The following is a 16,283-nucleotide window of genomic DNA, read 5'->3' on the forward strand; positions in this document are numbered from 1 at the left end:
TTGCACTACACACATCTAGCACTGGGGGGCTGCAGTGGGACCTCACATGGGAGGGTCCGACAAGCCCTCAGATGATGCACACCCTGGTAGGATCCGCCTACGGCTTGGAGCAGCACGTTCCCAGGGCTTCAGAAAGGCAGCAGCAAACCCTGAGTGTGCTTCAGAACCCCTGGGAGATTCTAGTGCTAATGACACATGCTTCCTCAGTCCTAAACAAGTAAATCGTGATTTCTGAGAGTGTCCAGGACTCAGACTCTAGGGCATCTTAAAAAAGAATCCCGTTGTGCATTTGCATGCAGAGTTAGGAGCCACTGACTCAGTGTGTGCTAGATTTTTGCATCATGGGATGGGGGTTCAAATGCCGTCTCTCCTGCACATGATCTTTGAGGCCTTGGCCTTCCCTAAACTCCCAGTGTCTCTTGGCTACAGGAAATGGCTCTCAGGCAACACCCCAATCGACTTATACTGTGAGATACCAACCACAGTGGGCGAGTCTACACTCTGTCCCTCCTCCAACCTAAGTGATCTTCACCTGCAGTCAGTAATTTGAATGCATTCTTTCCTGAAGAAAACTTCTGGAGTTGTGAAAGGCTAGAGCATTGGAGTCTATTGAGCACTGAGTCTGACTTCAGATTGCTTTTTTTTTTTTTTTTTTTCGAGACAGGGTTTCTCCGTAGCTTTTTGGTTCCTGTCCTGGAACTAGCTCTTGTAGACCAGGCTGGCCTCGAACTCACAGAGATCCGCCTGCCCCTGCCTCCAGAGTGCTGGGATTAAAGGCGTGCGCCACCACCGCCCGGCCGTCAGATTGCTTTTAACACAGACTTTCTTTGGTTTTAGAAACGAGAATTGATTTGTAGACTGAGAAGCTTTATGGTTTGGGAAATTATCCCATCACAGCTATGTGTGAGTGGAACATGGCATTCCAGCACAGGCCTTGGACAAATGCTTCCCTCTCCTCTTGGAGGAAGAGCCTGGAGGTTAAGTTCTGCGCGTCCCCCAGGCCCACAATTTTGCACTTAGCTTCATCTACCTCTGGAGGGCGACAATGGCTGCTTGTTCATTTTCATTCTCTGCCTGGGTTATACCAAGAAACTGCCATGCCTACGGAAACAAACAAAACAAAATGAAACAAAACGAAACGCCAACCAAACAAACAAAAACCCAAACCAACACAAGAAACACACACACACACACACACACACACACACACACACACACACACACCAGACTGTTTAACAATGCAAAACGAAGCAGACTGCTTGCCATTTTAGTTAGCTCGGCTGTGATGCCCTGTGGGGAGCAAGCTTAATGATAGGGATGTGGACTAGAGGGAGGACCCGCCACACACTCCAGCTCTACTCTGAGCTGCCTTTCCTTGCTTTGTTTACTCATCTCTGCAGATGCACCATGAAGCTGTCCTCGTAACTATAGCGCATTTCCCCAGTTCTTCATTTTGTGCCAGGACTCAGTGCGGTTTTGAGAACCCAGTAAATGGTCTATAAACGTTGGCTGAGTAAACCAAGGGTAATATATGCTGTGACTTGAGACCCAGACAAAAGTCATATTTCTCCATAAAAACCACGGGCAAACCTCATGTTCATCTTAGATTATTTGGATACATGGTCGCTGTATGTAAACCAGGCTGGCTCTGCCTGCCTCTGCTCCTCCCTGCGGGGTTGAGATTAAAGGTGTGCACCACCATGCCTGGCTCAGGTTGGCTACTTTTGTTTGTGTTTCCTGTCCTCAGTTTTCATCTTTGGAGACTCTGGAGCTCGAAGATTAGAAAGTTGTTAGAAAGTGGGTGATGGGCAGCTTTCTAACAAGAGCAGCCTGGACCAGGGGACCTGCTTTGTAAACCTTGGTGAAGGTGCACCCTGCAGCATCCCGTCTCATTCCTATGTCTTAGCGCACTCAGGCGCTTTCCCAGTGTGACAGAGGAAGGGGAATCCCACCTCAGCGTCCCCAGGGTCCTGAAGAATTGCTGCTTCCATGAACAGGATGGTGACAGGCAGGTCCCCTTCCTTCAGCCTCTTTAAGCCTTCTTCAAATGCTCCAGGCCAGTCCTTGAAGGGATTCTCGGTGTGAAAGTAATAGCCCTGTGACACAAAGAGGCCACAATGTGACATGTCACTGTCTTCCTCATCCTTACACCCAGGCCATCTCTGGACAACTTACTGCCTCAGTGGTTACATTCAAGAGGCCACGATATGACATGTCATTGAGCACGTTTCTGGACAACTTACTGCCTCATTGGGCAATACAGGTGCCCCTACTGAAAACACATCTTTTCAAAAATATATTTTTCTCTTGTAAGTATTTAACACAAAATATGCAAGCACTCATCTAGAATGTTCTATGAATATTCAACTTAGAGAGAAGGCTCACACATAGTCTTTAACCTATACCCTACTTAGTTTTGGATCGTGGTTATCCTATGTCACTAAAATTATTTATGTAGATATGATAAATTTATTCACTCAATCCTTATTGAATGACAAATTGGTTATTTAAAAAGTGAGAATAATAGGGTGGCTCATTCCTGGAATTCTTAACAATGAAGGCTCAGGCAGGAGGATCACCCTGAGTTTGAGGTCAGCCTGGGCTACAAAATAAACCAGTGTCTCAAAACTTCTCTCTCTCTCTCTCTCTCTCTCTCTCTCTCCCTCCCTCCCTCCCTCCCTTCCTTTCTTTTGTTTTTTCCAGACAGGATTTCTCTGTAGCTTTGGAGCCTGTCCTGGAACTAGACCAGGCTTATAGACCAGGCTGGCCTCGAATTCACAGAGATCTGCCTGCCTCTACTTCCAGAGTGCTGGGATTAAAGGCATGTGCCACCACTGCCTGGCTTATTTATTTACTTTTAAAAATAAAATTACAGTGAAAACTCCAGGCTTCAGGATTGTTTTGCACTTGCTTCTTATCTTATGCTAGACTTCGAGAAGGGACACATTAGACAAAGACCACCGACAATTTTTTAGACCATATGGATGTAGCTGGTCTACTCTGGGGCTAAACTACCTCCTGTAATATTTGAGAATATTATTTGTAGCTGCCTCCCTGGCACAAAGGTTCAGAAAATCCTTTTGCTTTGACGGATACAAACACACCTAGTTATGAAGTTACTATGGTCTAGATAGAACGGTGGAGGCTTTCATTTCCCATGGGTGCGTAGAAAAGTGAGGCACTGTGTCAACAGCCGAGGGTCTGCTGGCACATACCACCATGGGCTGAGTCAGGCTTCAGCTGTGTGGGGGACAGCCTGGGGTCTGGTGATCTCCCTGCCTTACCTAGAGCGGATATTCACTTTGTAGGAAAGGCAGTTACTTAAAAAAAATTAAGTTTTAAGATTACTCGACCTCTTGAGGGACAGAGACCACTGAGAGGAAGAGAGACATTTGAATGGCTATGGAAGTCCCTTACACCATACCGACCATCACATCCTCCACCTAGTGCAGAGTACATGCTACATAGGATTTGCTGTACTGAGCAAAATATCTTGAAAATTACTCAGGACTGAATACTATTGAGACTTATTCCAGATCTCTAGACCACGAGGTAAACTTTTATCCATAAACGTGTGTATATGTACATGTGTCTGTAGATATACATATGTGTACACAGATGTGATTTTTTTCTATTGAAGAAAGATCCATTTATCTGTCTTTCAGGATACTTGTAGTAATTCTAGAGTCTTCTCACTAAGTGATTTTAAAGGCAGAGATCTCAAAGCCGCTGGGACTTAATGGGCAATCTGGCTAGTGGTTCACTGCACTTCTGTGTTTTCCGGGGCTCTTCACAGTAGAGTATCATTGCATAACCCTTTGGGCTTGACCTGGTTGTGGGAAGAGTGTTTTTTGTTTTTTTTGTTTTTGTTTTTTTTCCCCACTGAGAGTCTTTGCAGACAGTGTGGTAACTCCAGGAGATGCAGCCTGAAGTCTCGGAATCACCTCCTAGGTTTTATACGACCAGGACCGGTGACTGGTGATGAGCCCTTGCGGATTTGGGGTAGGTAGGTTACAAACTGTGGGACAGTAATAAACAGGGACATTTCGTTTCAGGCCAGCTACCCTCACACGTCAGAGCTACCTGTTTTCCATCGATTACAGTTTCTTCTAGGTCAGATTGACATCAAACTGCCTTTAATTCTTAGATTTTTCACAAATACTTACTGACTGGTCCAGAACAAGGGATCTGATGAGTATGAAGACACCCATCAGCATGTGAGGGCAGTCTGATTTACCTTCTCACTGGCTGACACAGTTACTTGGTTCTGGGCTTCTTGGTTCTCTGATATCCAGTTCCTCCGGGCCATTTCTTCCCACTCTGCTTGCATTTTATCCCAGAACTCCGTATCTGACTAAGAGACAGGAGAAACCAAGAGGGTACATGAAAATCACACTGTGTTTGCCTGGTTTGTTCCTAGAGATACATTTGACTCATAGATCAAATAGGAGAAGGAGGAGGATTTCAGTAGGTGACACCCAGCAGCAGGTGGATCCTCTGCAGGGCACCCATTTGTCAACGTGGATCAGCCTTGACTTTTCATTTTTTTGAAACAGGGTCTCATGTGCTCTGGGCTGGCCATAACTCTCTGTGTAACTGAGGATGACTTTGAAGTTTTGATCCTCCTGTTTCCAACTCCTAAGTGCTGGGATTACAGGTGTGCAGTACATTGGGTTTGTGCAAGGCTGGGGATCAAACCCAAGGTTTTCACATTCTAGACAAGTGCTCTACCAACTGAACCACATCCCCATCCCCAGCTAGGATTTTTTCCAGCAGAAAAATAGCCACTAACATCATCTATCCCAATGAATCAGCTAAACATACACCACAGTTGTTGCAAATACATCCACAGCAAGTTGAAGATACCACAAACAGACATTAATGAATGTGACCTACTGAACACTGTAGCAGACATTTTAAGAAGGGATTCTTGGACCTGAGTTGCTCTTAGAATACAAAGAATTAGAGCAGCACTCTTTGGCTGGCTGGGCAGGGACCTGGGCACAAACAAGGAGAATTGGCTTTATCCTACGCTAAGTACCATGCCAGGAGGAAAGTGAGCGTGAGTTATTGCCCCAGTGAGGGAGCCATAGGATTTCAATCCTGCTTGGCATCCAAGCCTATGGTGTCAAGCTTTGCTTTCTGGTACTAAGAAGGGGGCTCATGCTTGGCTCTGCACCTTCATCTTTTCTGTGGCAGGGTGACTGTATGTCAATATATACTTTTAACTTTTAACTTTCCTATTCATATCCTGTCGGGGAAGCCTGGTCGTTTACCCTCTTGCTTCATGAAACTCTCTGTGAGAGATGCCCTGGATGGCTTCAATGTTATTAAACTGGAAGAGAGTTCTTTAGGTGGCCGGAGCAAGGAGAAATGAGTGTATCTCTCAAAGGACTTAGGGGCCAGTCAAAAATACTGTAGGTATTCTCAGGAGTAGGAAAGATGGAAGGGTTGTGGATTCTGGCTTGTAGGACACTGGTGTATACCTCCTGCCAATTTCCTGGCACACTGACTTCACCTCAGAATCAGGAGTAAGGGAACAGAGAGATAGGCTGGCTGGAACCCTGATTCCCACTGGCAGGGAAACAGAACTAAACTTCTGAAGATCACTTTGGGTCCAGTGGCTGTTAGCTGTGGGAAGATCCTGGTCCCTAGCGCTACATTAGCCACCGAGCCTTTGTGCCCCAGCTCTGCCACTCTCCAGGTACTTGGGAGTCATTTGTTCTCTTTAGACCAAACAGGAGAAGCAGCTGAGGTGTCCCGTGGAGCTGAGGTTCAGGCTCTTCACCTGCACATCTCAAACCATTCTAGCACCTAGAATCTGGTGACCTGCTGAACCACCATCAAGTTGACTGAGGGTAACTTTTTACCCTGCTGGCAGCCTGGCACGAGAACTCTTCCTCAAAGTTGCCTGAATTCGGTCATCACAGCCCTATTTATTTTGGACCCAAATATTTAGGGAATAAGGGTCAGAAAATGTGATTACTCCAAGCTACTGTATCTCTGTGAGTTCTGGAACATGCTTTCCCACCACAGAACTGTGGTCTGCCTGGCAGAGACCTTCCCTCACGGAGGAAGCAGGTGGGCCGACAGCATGTCTGAGATGCTAGAAATGAAGTGAATGACCATCAGGCATAGAGGCTAAGTGGGGGATGAACAAAAATTTCTTTTTATTGTGTCTTCCTGGTAGACACCAACAAGAATCTCACACAACAGCCACCGAGACTTTGTGCCTTCGTAACACGAGGAAGTACACTGGTATGTCACCAGTGGACAGAGGGGTCAGTGGAGTGCAGGGGTTCTTCTTCAAACTTTGTATTTCCTGAATTTTCTGCGGTAAGTTTTGATCTTATAACTATTCAGTAAAGTAAAACAACAAAACCCCCCACATAAACTGGTTTCCCTTCAAGTTCCTTTAAGCCTTATTATGATCAAATACTGAGAAGTCTGGAGGGAAGATGAGGGGGCTGTTTTCTTTAACGGCTTCTCAAAGACGCGGGTTCAATCCGTTGGCAGTGGAAAAGCAGAGCCTGCAAAGGGAATCATACAATGCTTTGCTGATTGGCATCACCCCATCCAGCATTTGAGAGGCTAGAGTCTTCACAATGTTAGGAAGCCAGACACTGGAGAGTCCTTCGGGTTTGAAGCATTGTATAATCTGAATGGTAGAGAGAGGGCTTTCATATGCCTTTGCCTGGGTCACCTTTCCTGCGTTCCACACCAGAGGAGTTTGCGTGTAAATTCTACCTCCATAGGAAACAGAACTTAGGTGAGATGGGGCTGCTGGGCTCCCGTTAATGAGATTCAGCAGGATTTACTGTTTCCACTTAAAGTAAGTCACAGCCGACTAATTAGCGGCAGAGCACAGTTTTCACTTAATTACAGAATACTTTTAGCGCCATCAATTTCCACTCAGTCTCAGAGCCCAGACTTTATTGCAATAGCTGCAATTAACGCAGCTCCCTACCCCATTTTTAATAAAGTCGAGGAAAACCCCCAACGTATTTGAATTTTAAGCATTTTAGACACGACCAAGGGATTTTATTATTTACTGATGATTTCCTTAGCTCTTCTGGGCTTTCAGTAGACTATTTTTTCCAGAATTGATGTGTAACAAGTTAATCTGCTTATACTAAGTAGTGGTTTGAAGGAGACTGGCCCACATTGGCTCCTATTCGTGGTTCCCAATTGAAAGAGTTAGGAGGTGTGGTCTTGTTGGAGGAGGTGTGTCACTGCGAGGGTGGGGTGGGGGTGTAGGGGTGGGCGCTTTCTGCCTCATGCTTGTGGATCAAGATGTGAGCTCTCAGCTTCTGCTCAGGTGCCATGATCCTTGCCATGGTGGTCATGGACTCTCACCCTCTGAAACTTTAAGCTCCAAATAAACTCTTCTATAAGTTGTCTTGGTCATGGCATCTTAGCACCATGAACAACATTTGAAAAGCTATTGAGGCACACTAGAAGTAAATTATTGTTGGGAACTTCCAATGATATCACCAGAACACATTCAAAAGTTAGTCATCTTGATCTATACATATGTATTGATTAGGAAACCAGCATTGCCTTCCGGCAGACATAGGGTCAACTCCTTACTCCATGTGTGACTGTCTGCCAAGTGCTTTCGGCTCTCTGGATGTCATCTTCCTTATTCTTGAAATGAAGATAACAATAGAAAATCGGGTTATTTGTTCTGATTACTAAATGAGAATGATGCCAGTCTACATGACAAGTCTGCCCCCAAGGGTAGGCACTGTCTCGAAAGAGGGGACAGGAAGATTGTAAGAGACAGGAGTTGGAGAGGACTGGAGCGAAACAATGCCTTCTAGACATGATAGGGCTGCTTCATTCATGAACACTCGGCAACTGTGGCTGACTCACATGATCAAGCCACTCAGCCTCCCAGCACGATGGAGGCAGAGGCTCACCAGCCTAGCTCCTAACTGAGGAATGGTGAAGAGCTCATGGCTTCTGGGGCTTTGAGAGTCAGTGTTCTCTAAGGGTGTGACCCCTTGTAGGTAGACCATGCTCCAGTGAATGGCCCCAACTAATCAGTGTATCAGCAGCATGAACTAGTGGGAAAGGATTGATGAGTTATAGGGTGGAAAGGAGGTGGATAGCATCCAAAACCATTACATGAACAGATGAAATTCTAAGCATAACTTAAATATTATATTAAAAAGTAAGTGTTCTCATTGTAATTTTATGTCACTGAGAAAATCAGTGTGATAATTTTTTTACAACCTCAGAGTTCAAATATCTATGATATATGTTGTTTGGTGTTTTAATTTCCTGTAAAAACCCTATTCCTCTTCTAGACACTTCTTTCCATTTCAATCTTTGTTTTCCATCTAATTATTCAAAACCTAAGAGCAAGGTTAAGACAATTACGGCAGAATGGGCTGCTGAGTAGCAATTAAAGCCACGTTTAGGAGCGGCATCATAAACACCGAATGGTGTTGTGTAACTTTCCCCAGGGTTGCGGGGTGCAGGCTGCAGGAAAATGCCTGCAGATCAGTGTGCCAGCAGCGGTACCTTTATGGGATGAGATTAGAAGGAATTTACCCCATAATCTTTTCTTGTACTTTCCAGAATTTTCCAATTATTTTTATTGCTAGTAAACCTTTTATTTCAATGTTTTTTTTAAAAAGAAAGCTTAATTGTTTCAATTATGTTCCATAATAATGTCTTCTTCAATGGCCTCATAGTGTGCCAGTCTCTTTCTCTGTTTGATGTGTATGTGTGCAGGGCTTGCGTGTACATGTGTGTGCATGTAGGGAGCAGAGACTGATTGATGTCCAGTGTCTTCCTCAGTTGCTCTCAACCATATTTTGGGGGATAGAGTTTCTTACTTGCTTACAATGTTGGTTGGCCAGGGAGTCCCAAGTGTCCTCCTGCCTCTGCCTTCGCAGCCCTTGGAATATAGGCATGTGGCATCCAGCTTTTCCACTGTTCTGAGGACTTGAACTCAGGTTCTCTTGCTTGCCTGGCAGGCATTTTACTGACTGAGCCATTCCCCTAGCCCCGGGAGCATTTTCATGCCTCTGAATTCCTTCTGTGTAGGCATCCTATGTTGACGGTTTGCAAGAAGACAGATGTGTACTGTGCGTGTGTGTGTGTGTGCATGCTGACATGTATGAATATATGTGGCAAGTGTGCATGTGTGTGTATGTATGGGTTCACAGTTTTTGGAATATGGCTTGGAAAATGCTTAAATTGGTACCTAGAATGTGGAGGTGGAAATGAAAATAAATCTTTGAACATTTCTGAGAAAACTAATCATTTGATAATACTTAGCTTTTCAACAGTAACTAGTTATTTAAAGTAGCCTTTATGAATACATATAATTATGTATGCAGAATGGACAAAGACCATAAAAAGACCATGGTGTACTGGCATTTCTCAGCAGCTTCTTGCCTTTCTTTTCCTGCATTTTTGATTTTTCTTATTGTTGTTTTTAATATAATATTTAAAGTAACTCCAGTGGGAGAAGAGTTCTGATAAAGGAACTCTTCTCGTAACCAGCAAATTGTAACTCTGTGGTTGCCAGGGCCTGCAAAGATAGCACCACAGAGACATTGCTTCCCTTCAGGAATGGGGACCAAGAAGGGCAGTTCTGAAGTTAGACCAGGTTAGAGTCTTAGGTGTGAAACTTTACAGTAGGTAGTTGACCCTGAACAAGTGGATGACTCTGTCTGTGTGGCTAGCGCTGTCAAGTGGAGAAACAGTCATCCCATGGGGCATTTGTGAGCAGCCAGGGAAATGACGAACTTCATTGGACTGCAGTATGAAGCTGGGCTCAGAGGAGGCGCTAGGGCTCCAGCACAGCCACCTTCCAACCTCCAGGGAGAAGCCAACATCTCTTCACTGCTCTGTTGTAAGAGAATGGCCATCAGAGGGACCACTTGTTTGGAAGGATTATAAAGAATACAGACTTTCTATATTTAACACGATTTTAGGTGCCACCTTTTGTAGGATATTTTTGCTTATTCTTTTTGAAGTTTTAACAACTAGTATTAAAAAGTGTATGATGCTGGACTAAAAACAAACTCATATGTCAGAAGAATAGAAAAGAAGGCTCAGATGTAAGTCTAGGCAACATGAGTTATGACAAAAAACCCCCATACATTTGGAGAAAAGGCAGTATCTTTAGCAAATGGCATTGGAGGATCTGGATTTTTACTTGCAGAAAATGCAGCTGAACCTTACTTCTCACCCCGAGCAAATTCAACTCAAAAGCATTAAGAACTTGTGTAAGAGACTCTGGAACTGCCAGAAGATAAAGCAGGGAATGTGTTTCAACTTATAAGTACAAGGACATATTTTCTTTTTTAAAGATTTTTTTAAGTGCATGGGTTTTGTCTGCATGTAAGTCTGTGCACCATGTGTGTGCAGTACCCACAGAAACCAGAAGAGGGCGTGATATCCCTGGAACTGCAATTATGGATGGTTGTGAGTTATCATGTGGGTAAACAGGACCCCTGGGTCTTCTGCAAGAGTAATAAGAGTTCTTAACTGTGGAGCCATTCCTCCAGCTCCAAGGCAACTATTTTCTGAATAGGATTCTCATGGTGCAAGAAGTCAGGCCAACAACCGACAACATGGGAACTCATGAAATTAAAGACCTCTGTACAGTAAAGGAAGCTCACAGCTGGGTGAGGAGGCAACCCACAAGGGGAGAGAATCCATGCTGTGTATCTATCAGAGAGGGATTTGTGTCTAGAATATGCAAATTACTTTGAAAAATAAACATAAAGAAGACAAACAATCCAATTGAAAATAAAGTATGGAACTGGGCAATAGGTTCCTCAAAGAAGAAAGGTAAATGGCCTGGAAAAAATTTAAAAACTGATCGATATCCTTAGCTGTCAGAGAAGTGCATGTTAAAATCACCGACATTCCATTGCACTATGGTCAGAATGGCTGTGAAGAAGTCTGATGGCAAATGTTAGGGAGCATATGGGGGAGGGTAAGTCCTTACTCAGAGTGGCTGGCAGGCAGATTGATGCAGCTATAAAGAAAATCAGTTTGGGGAGTTTTTAAAAGCTAGAGAACAGAACTACCATGGGGCCCAGCTACACCAATCCTGGGCACAGGCCTGGAAGACTTTCCTCCCTACCACAGAGACACTTGCACAGCCCCGTCACTGCAGCCAATTCACAACAGGTAGGAAATGGACTCAACCTACATGTCCATCAGCTTATGTGTGGATAGGGAAAATGTGGTACACAAAATGGGATATCACTCAGTTGTGAAGAAAAACGAGATCGTTCAATCAGGTAAATGGATGGAACTACAAAACCCACATTGACTGAGGCCCCCCGGGCTCAGAAAGAAAGCTATACAATGTCCTTTCTCATACACAGATCTTAGTTTTAACTCCTTTGTGTTGTATATTCACACTGGAGTACACATGGAAGCCAGGAACCCGCACTGTGGGAGGGAGGAGAGCAAACTCCAGGTAAATGAGAGGAGAGGAGAGAGAGATGCTGGGGGTGGGAGCCTGGAGGAGGTGAGGACTAGGAAATGAGGTGTCACAGAAGGGTGCACGAGGAAGCCGTATGGAAACCTGTGATCTTCCAACCAAGGGAAACTTCCAATTAGAGGGGATGGTAGAGCGTAGGTGACATGAGAAGGGATGGGGGATATACCCGAGGTAAAGGTTTAAGTGCGGATGAGGGGTCTAGAGAGAGGGAAAGGTAGGGAGAAAGTTAGCCAAAGCTAATGATATATGAAGGATATGGAAATCCACCAGTTCATGAGCATATATATATATATATATATGTATATATATTACATATACATATATATATATATATAATTGGTTAGCCATTATTTTAAATTTGTTGCTATTATTAATAATAGGTCACTAAGCTCTCACCCGTAGGAGGAGCTACTTGCAGTTGCTGGCTGCTGAAGGGCAGAGCTTTTCTCCTCTGCGTATGTGGCTGCAGGAAGGTTGGTCATGCTGCGGTGGATGACTGCATGCGCACATGGGCAGCACCAGGGAAACTTGGGTTATTAATAAAAAAGGCACATGAAATTAGGATAGAGAAGGGGATGCTAGGGGGAGTTGGAGAGAGGCATTAATGGTGGATGGGGATGACCAGGATACATTGAATAAATATATGAGACTTTCAAAGGATAAAAAAAAATACTATTTTAAAAAGAAGTGAATAAAAGGAAACCAAAATTCCAATCCAATAATCCCCGACCAAAAAGAATTTGGCTATGTCATTTTGTCAAGAAAAGTCCCTAAACAAACAAAAAAACAAAACTATACCGGTTGTGTGGTTGTATGCACTGTTACCCTGACGACCTTCCTTTTGGTCCCTTTTCTGTGTGTGCTCAAGTGTGCCTTGGGATTGTCTCGTTTTGTGGACAGGGTCTCTCACTAGAGATGGAGCTCACCTATAAGGTTAGATTGTCTGGCCAGTGAATCTCAGAAATCTGCCCATCTGTACCTCTGCTGTGCTGGGATTGTCAGATGCATCAGTGTGCCCTGTCTTCATCAGTGTGCCCTGTCTGTCTTCTGTGGTCCTCCTGCTGGGTGGCTTTTCTTCCTGCAGGTGAACTGACTGAGCTGTCACTCAGTCTCTTCCCTTTCTTTTCCCCTTCAATTACTTGGTAGCTCAGAGGTGAAAGCAGAGCCTGAATCAGTCTGTGATTTCTGAAGCTTGGGTGATGGCTCAGGATGGTTTCCTGCACACCAGGGCTGTGAACTCTGACAGAGCACTCGGTCCCAGGGCTGCTGGGGGTAACATGGACACGTCCACGCTACCTTGAGCTGGCATCTGGCTGTGCCTGGACAATACGAAGCCAGGTGTCTTAGCTCCCCCCCCTTTACGGCCACCGAGGCTTCAGAAATTTTCCAGATGGCCCAAATCATCATACATTCTCCCCGTGTATTGATTTATTGGTCTGCGAGGATGAATTTGGACAGAATTAGAGAAACATTTTCTCTGCCAAGGGTACTAGACACTGAATCTAGCTTCTTGGCTGCTTTATCCCCAGTCTCAAAACACAGCAGACGATTGGACCAATAAAATGCCAGGTGGAAGGCTCCATTGGCATGGAAAGAAATGTGTCCTGTGTCTATTCCATGGGACCTGACAGACACAGGCGAGCAGGGGCTGATGGACCCACACACGCACTTCAGCCGCATCATTGTCAACAGGGGCAGGATCGGATGGGCAGGAGCGACCACGTAATTAGGGGCACCATTAGAAAGGCCAAACACGAGTGTTCAAAAGGAGATACAAGACTGTGATCGAATGCCTTCCTAATGTCTTAGAAAACTGAATTTTTTTCTTGATTGAGGCAATTTTAAAAATATGACAGGCAGCATTTCTTCCAAGTAATTTATTATGTATCTGTTCATATTTAATTTGCATATTCAGCAAACTTCACTGGCAGTCTTCCCCTGTGGCAGGTATGCTGAGCCTGTTTTGAGAGGGTGGAGTTTGGGGACAGAGAAAAGGGTATAGGGAGGGTGCAACGTGGTGACACAGAGGAAATGAAGGAAGGGTGCAGTCTGGGGACACAAAGGAAGAAAATATAGAGAGGGTGCGATCTGGAAGCAGAGGAGAGGCCAGTGCAGGGAAGGTGCAGGATGCAGAGGAGAAAGCCCATGACATTTCCCAATTCTATTTCTTTGCCTCGTGCATGTGGATTAAGATATGAGCTCTCCAGTGCCATGTTTGCCTGCTGCCTTGTCTCCTGCAGTGATGGTCATGGATTCTAACCCATCTGGAATCATAAGCCCCAAGTTAAACACATTTTAAACTAAGTTGCCTTAGTCATGGCATACCTTAGTCATGCATACCACAGCATTAGAAAGTAAAGAAGACAAGTAACCAGTCACTTTTTGATCAGATTTAAGACCCAATCCATGAGATGGAGCTCATCCATATGCGACCCTAACAAAGGGGCCAAGAATCTGAGACTATATAGGCCCTCTGATAATGCTCTTCTGTGAAAGGAAAAATAGCAACGTCTGTCTAATCTTTAACTGCTTTATTTGCATTGCAGATGAGGCCAAGAGCAGGAGTGGGAGGCATAATAACTAACATGTCTGCATTTTCTGCTTATTATCTATAGCATCTGTCTATGGTGACGTGGAGCAAAAGGCCTTGGTCCCAGGCACTTCGCCTGGGGATGAGCTGTGGGAAGCAGGGGGCTCATGTAGTAAATAGGACCACACCTGTAGTGCAATGGAAATGGAGGAGAGGGCGAGACTGGGATTTAGTTATTTTAGGTGAGAAAAATCAATTGGCAACAAACTGCCTGCCTCTTCCAAAGCAGCAGTGCGGCCAGTTCTGAGCATGCGTATTTAAAGGCTTTTCATGTATATCGACTTATTGACCTTTATAAACGACTTGTCTAGGGCACTAGGTGCTAGCATGGGACAGGGCTGGACCCACATGGAACCCCCACACTTGCTTCTTTCCTCCAGCGTAGCTTTCTTTCACTTCACCCAGCCCTGACTTGCCAAACTGTCCTTGGCTGTAAGATCAGCCAAGGCCACCGCTTGGCAAATATCTTGGTTGGAGAAGCAGGATGCAGCCCTTCACTTGGCCTCTTGCCACTTAATTTGCTGAGACAAACCAAATTCATTTGATTTAGAGATACAAGGCTACCCATCTTGAATCTTGTGCTCAATCTCTTTTCTGTCATGAAGGAAACTAAGGCAGAATACTGAAAAGGAGCTTTCATTTCTGAGGGAAGAGCTAAAGGAATGGGAGGAAAAACAATGGGACAAGAGGTGACTGATTTTGTATGCAAGAGATGTACTGAAAATCTCTTTCTCTGTCTATGTACTTACTTAGTCACGCAATATATATATCTGTACCTATACCTATATTATCTCTATCTCTATATATCTCCACCTATTATTACATAGCTTTCCAGTACTCTACTTAGCATCCTTACAAAAGGGCTGAGGTCAAAGAGACCACTGGCTACATCCCTGCAAAGAGAATGGTTAAGAACATGCTTCTCATAGACCAGATTTGGATCACCCAAGAGCAGGGTGACCTGTAACTCTCTTCAGTTACATTCAGATCTTCCTGGAAGGACCAGCATTGGTGATTTTTTTCACTGTAACTGCACCTGGACATCCCCTGTAAGAATTTCTGAGAACCCCATGAAAGCAGAACACGAGAGCATGAGATTACGCTGAACATTTAAGAATGTTTCCTCAGTGCTGGGAGGCTGAGGTCCTTGTCCTCCCCTTATTGTCGTGGATCAGCTCTGCAAAACGAGAGCCATGGGGGTAGGCTCTGATAAAAAGCTCTCCCAGCCTGAGACCTGCAGATGTGGAAAAGATTCTGTTACGGAGAACTGTCTATCCTGACTAACGACACAAATACTCTCCTGAAAGCCAAAATCATCGAGGAAAAGGCTGTACCTGCAAGGATATTTCTAGAAAGGTTTTCTTATGCATTGAGACTTGCTCTGAATGGAATTGGTTCCATTCTATGGACCAGAGTCCCAGACCGGATGCAAAGGAGAAAGCAGCCGAGCATCCATCTTCATCTCCCTGCTTCTTCACTATGAGTGTGAGCGTCTTCCTTGGGCTGTGGCTATGCCACCACGATGGACCGAACTTTTAAAGTGTGAGCCCAAAAGAGCCTTTCCATCCTTTAGTTGCTTTTATCAGATATTTTTGCACAGCAGGAAGAAAAACAACTAATGCAATGATCTTACCGGACAGAAAGGCTTGGGAGGTATAATCAAGTTCAGATGAGTCTCTTTGGGTCCAGTCTGATTGGTGTCCTTATAGGTCAAAGGCCATTTAGACACAGAGAGGAGAGGCTCTGTGAAGATGGGTAGAGATTACAGAAGGAAGAAGGCTTTGTGGAAAGGGTTGCCGAAACAAGTGATGCTGTCACGAGCTAAGGAATGCCTCAGGCTACAGAGCAGGAAGAGGCAACAAACAATGATGATTTCTGACTGTGAGACAATGCGTTCCTGCTGTTTTCCTACCTCAGCTGGTTCTGTTGAGCCAGCAACCGCACACAGAACTAAGCTGTGGCTTCAGCGAGAGCGCTCTATAGAACGGAGCTCATGTGCTGTTGGATGGATGGGAGACAAACTGCAGCTTGTGTTTGCTCTCGCCAGATCCCTCTTTGCAGGAGATGCAGGCCAGAGAGACACTCACAAGCTCTCGTGGAGAAATGGCTTCCTGAACCATTTCTTAACGTCTTTTCATTGAATTCCTCAAATGGACTTAGATGCACAGCCCCCATTTCTACCAATCAGGCATCGCAGAGATGAGATGCCTCGCC

At 44.9% G+C, this 16,283-nt stretch overlaps 1 protein-coding gene across 10 annotated transcripts in view; it reads right to left on the reverse strand.

Annotated features, from left to right (window-relative positions):
• Positions 1-16,283, reverse strand: part of Pex5l (peroxisomal biogenesis factor 5 like) — a 202,199-nt gene that overhangs the window by 10,880 nt on the left and 175,036 nt on the right. For all 10 annotated transcript variants that reach the window (XM_041659557.1, XM_041659554.1, XM_041659560.1 and 7 more), the window contains 3 exons: positions 4,238-4,354; positions 1,953-2,096; positions 1,031-1,101 (listed from right to left, as the gene is read on the reverse strand). In XM_041659557.1, the coding sequence (XP_041515491.1) occupies positions 1,031-1,101; positions 1,953-2,096; positions 4,238-4,354 (332 nt within the window). The remainder of the gene's footprint in view (positions 1-1,030; positions 1,102-1,952; positions 2,097-4,237; positions 4,355-16,283) is intronic.

This window comes from Microtus oregoni, unplaced genomic scaffold (assembly GCF_018167655.1).
Source record: "Microtus oregoni isolate MIOR12 unplaced genomic scaffold, Mior012 000010F_ref0000083, whole genome shotgun sequence".
Lineage (NCBI taxonomy): Eukaryota > Metazoa > Chordata > Mammalia > Rodentia > Cricetidae > Microtus > Microtus oregoni.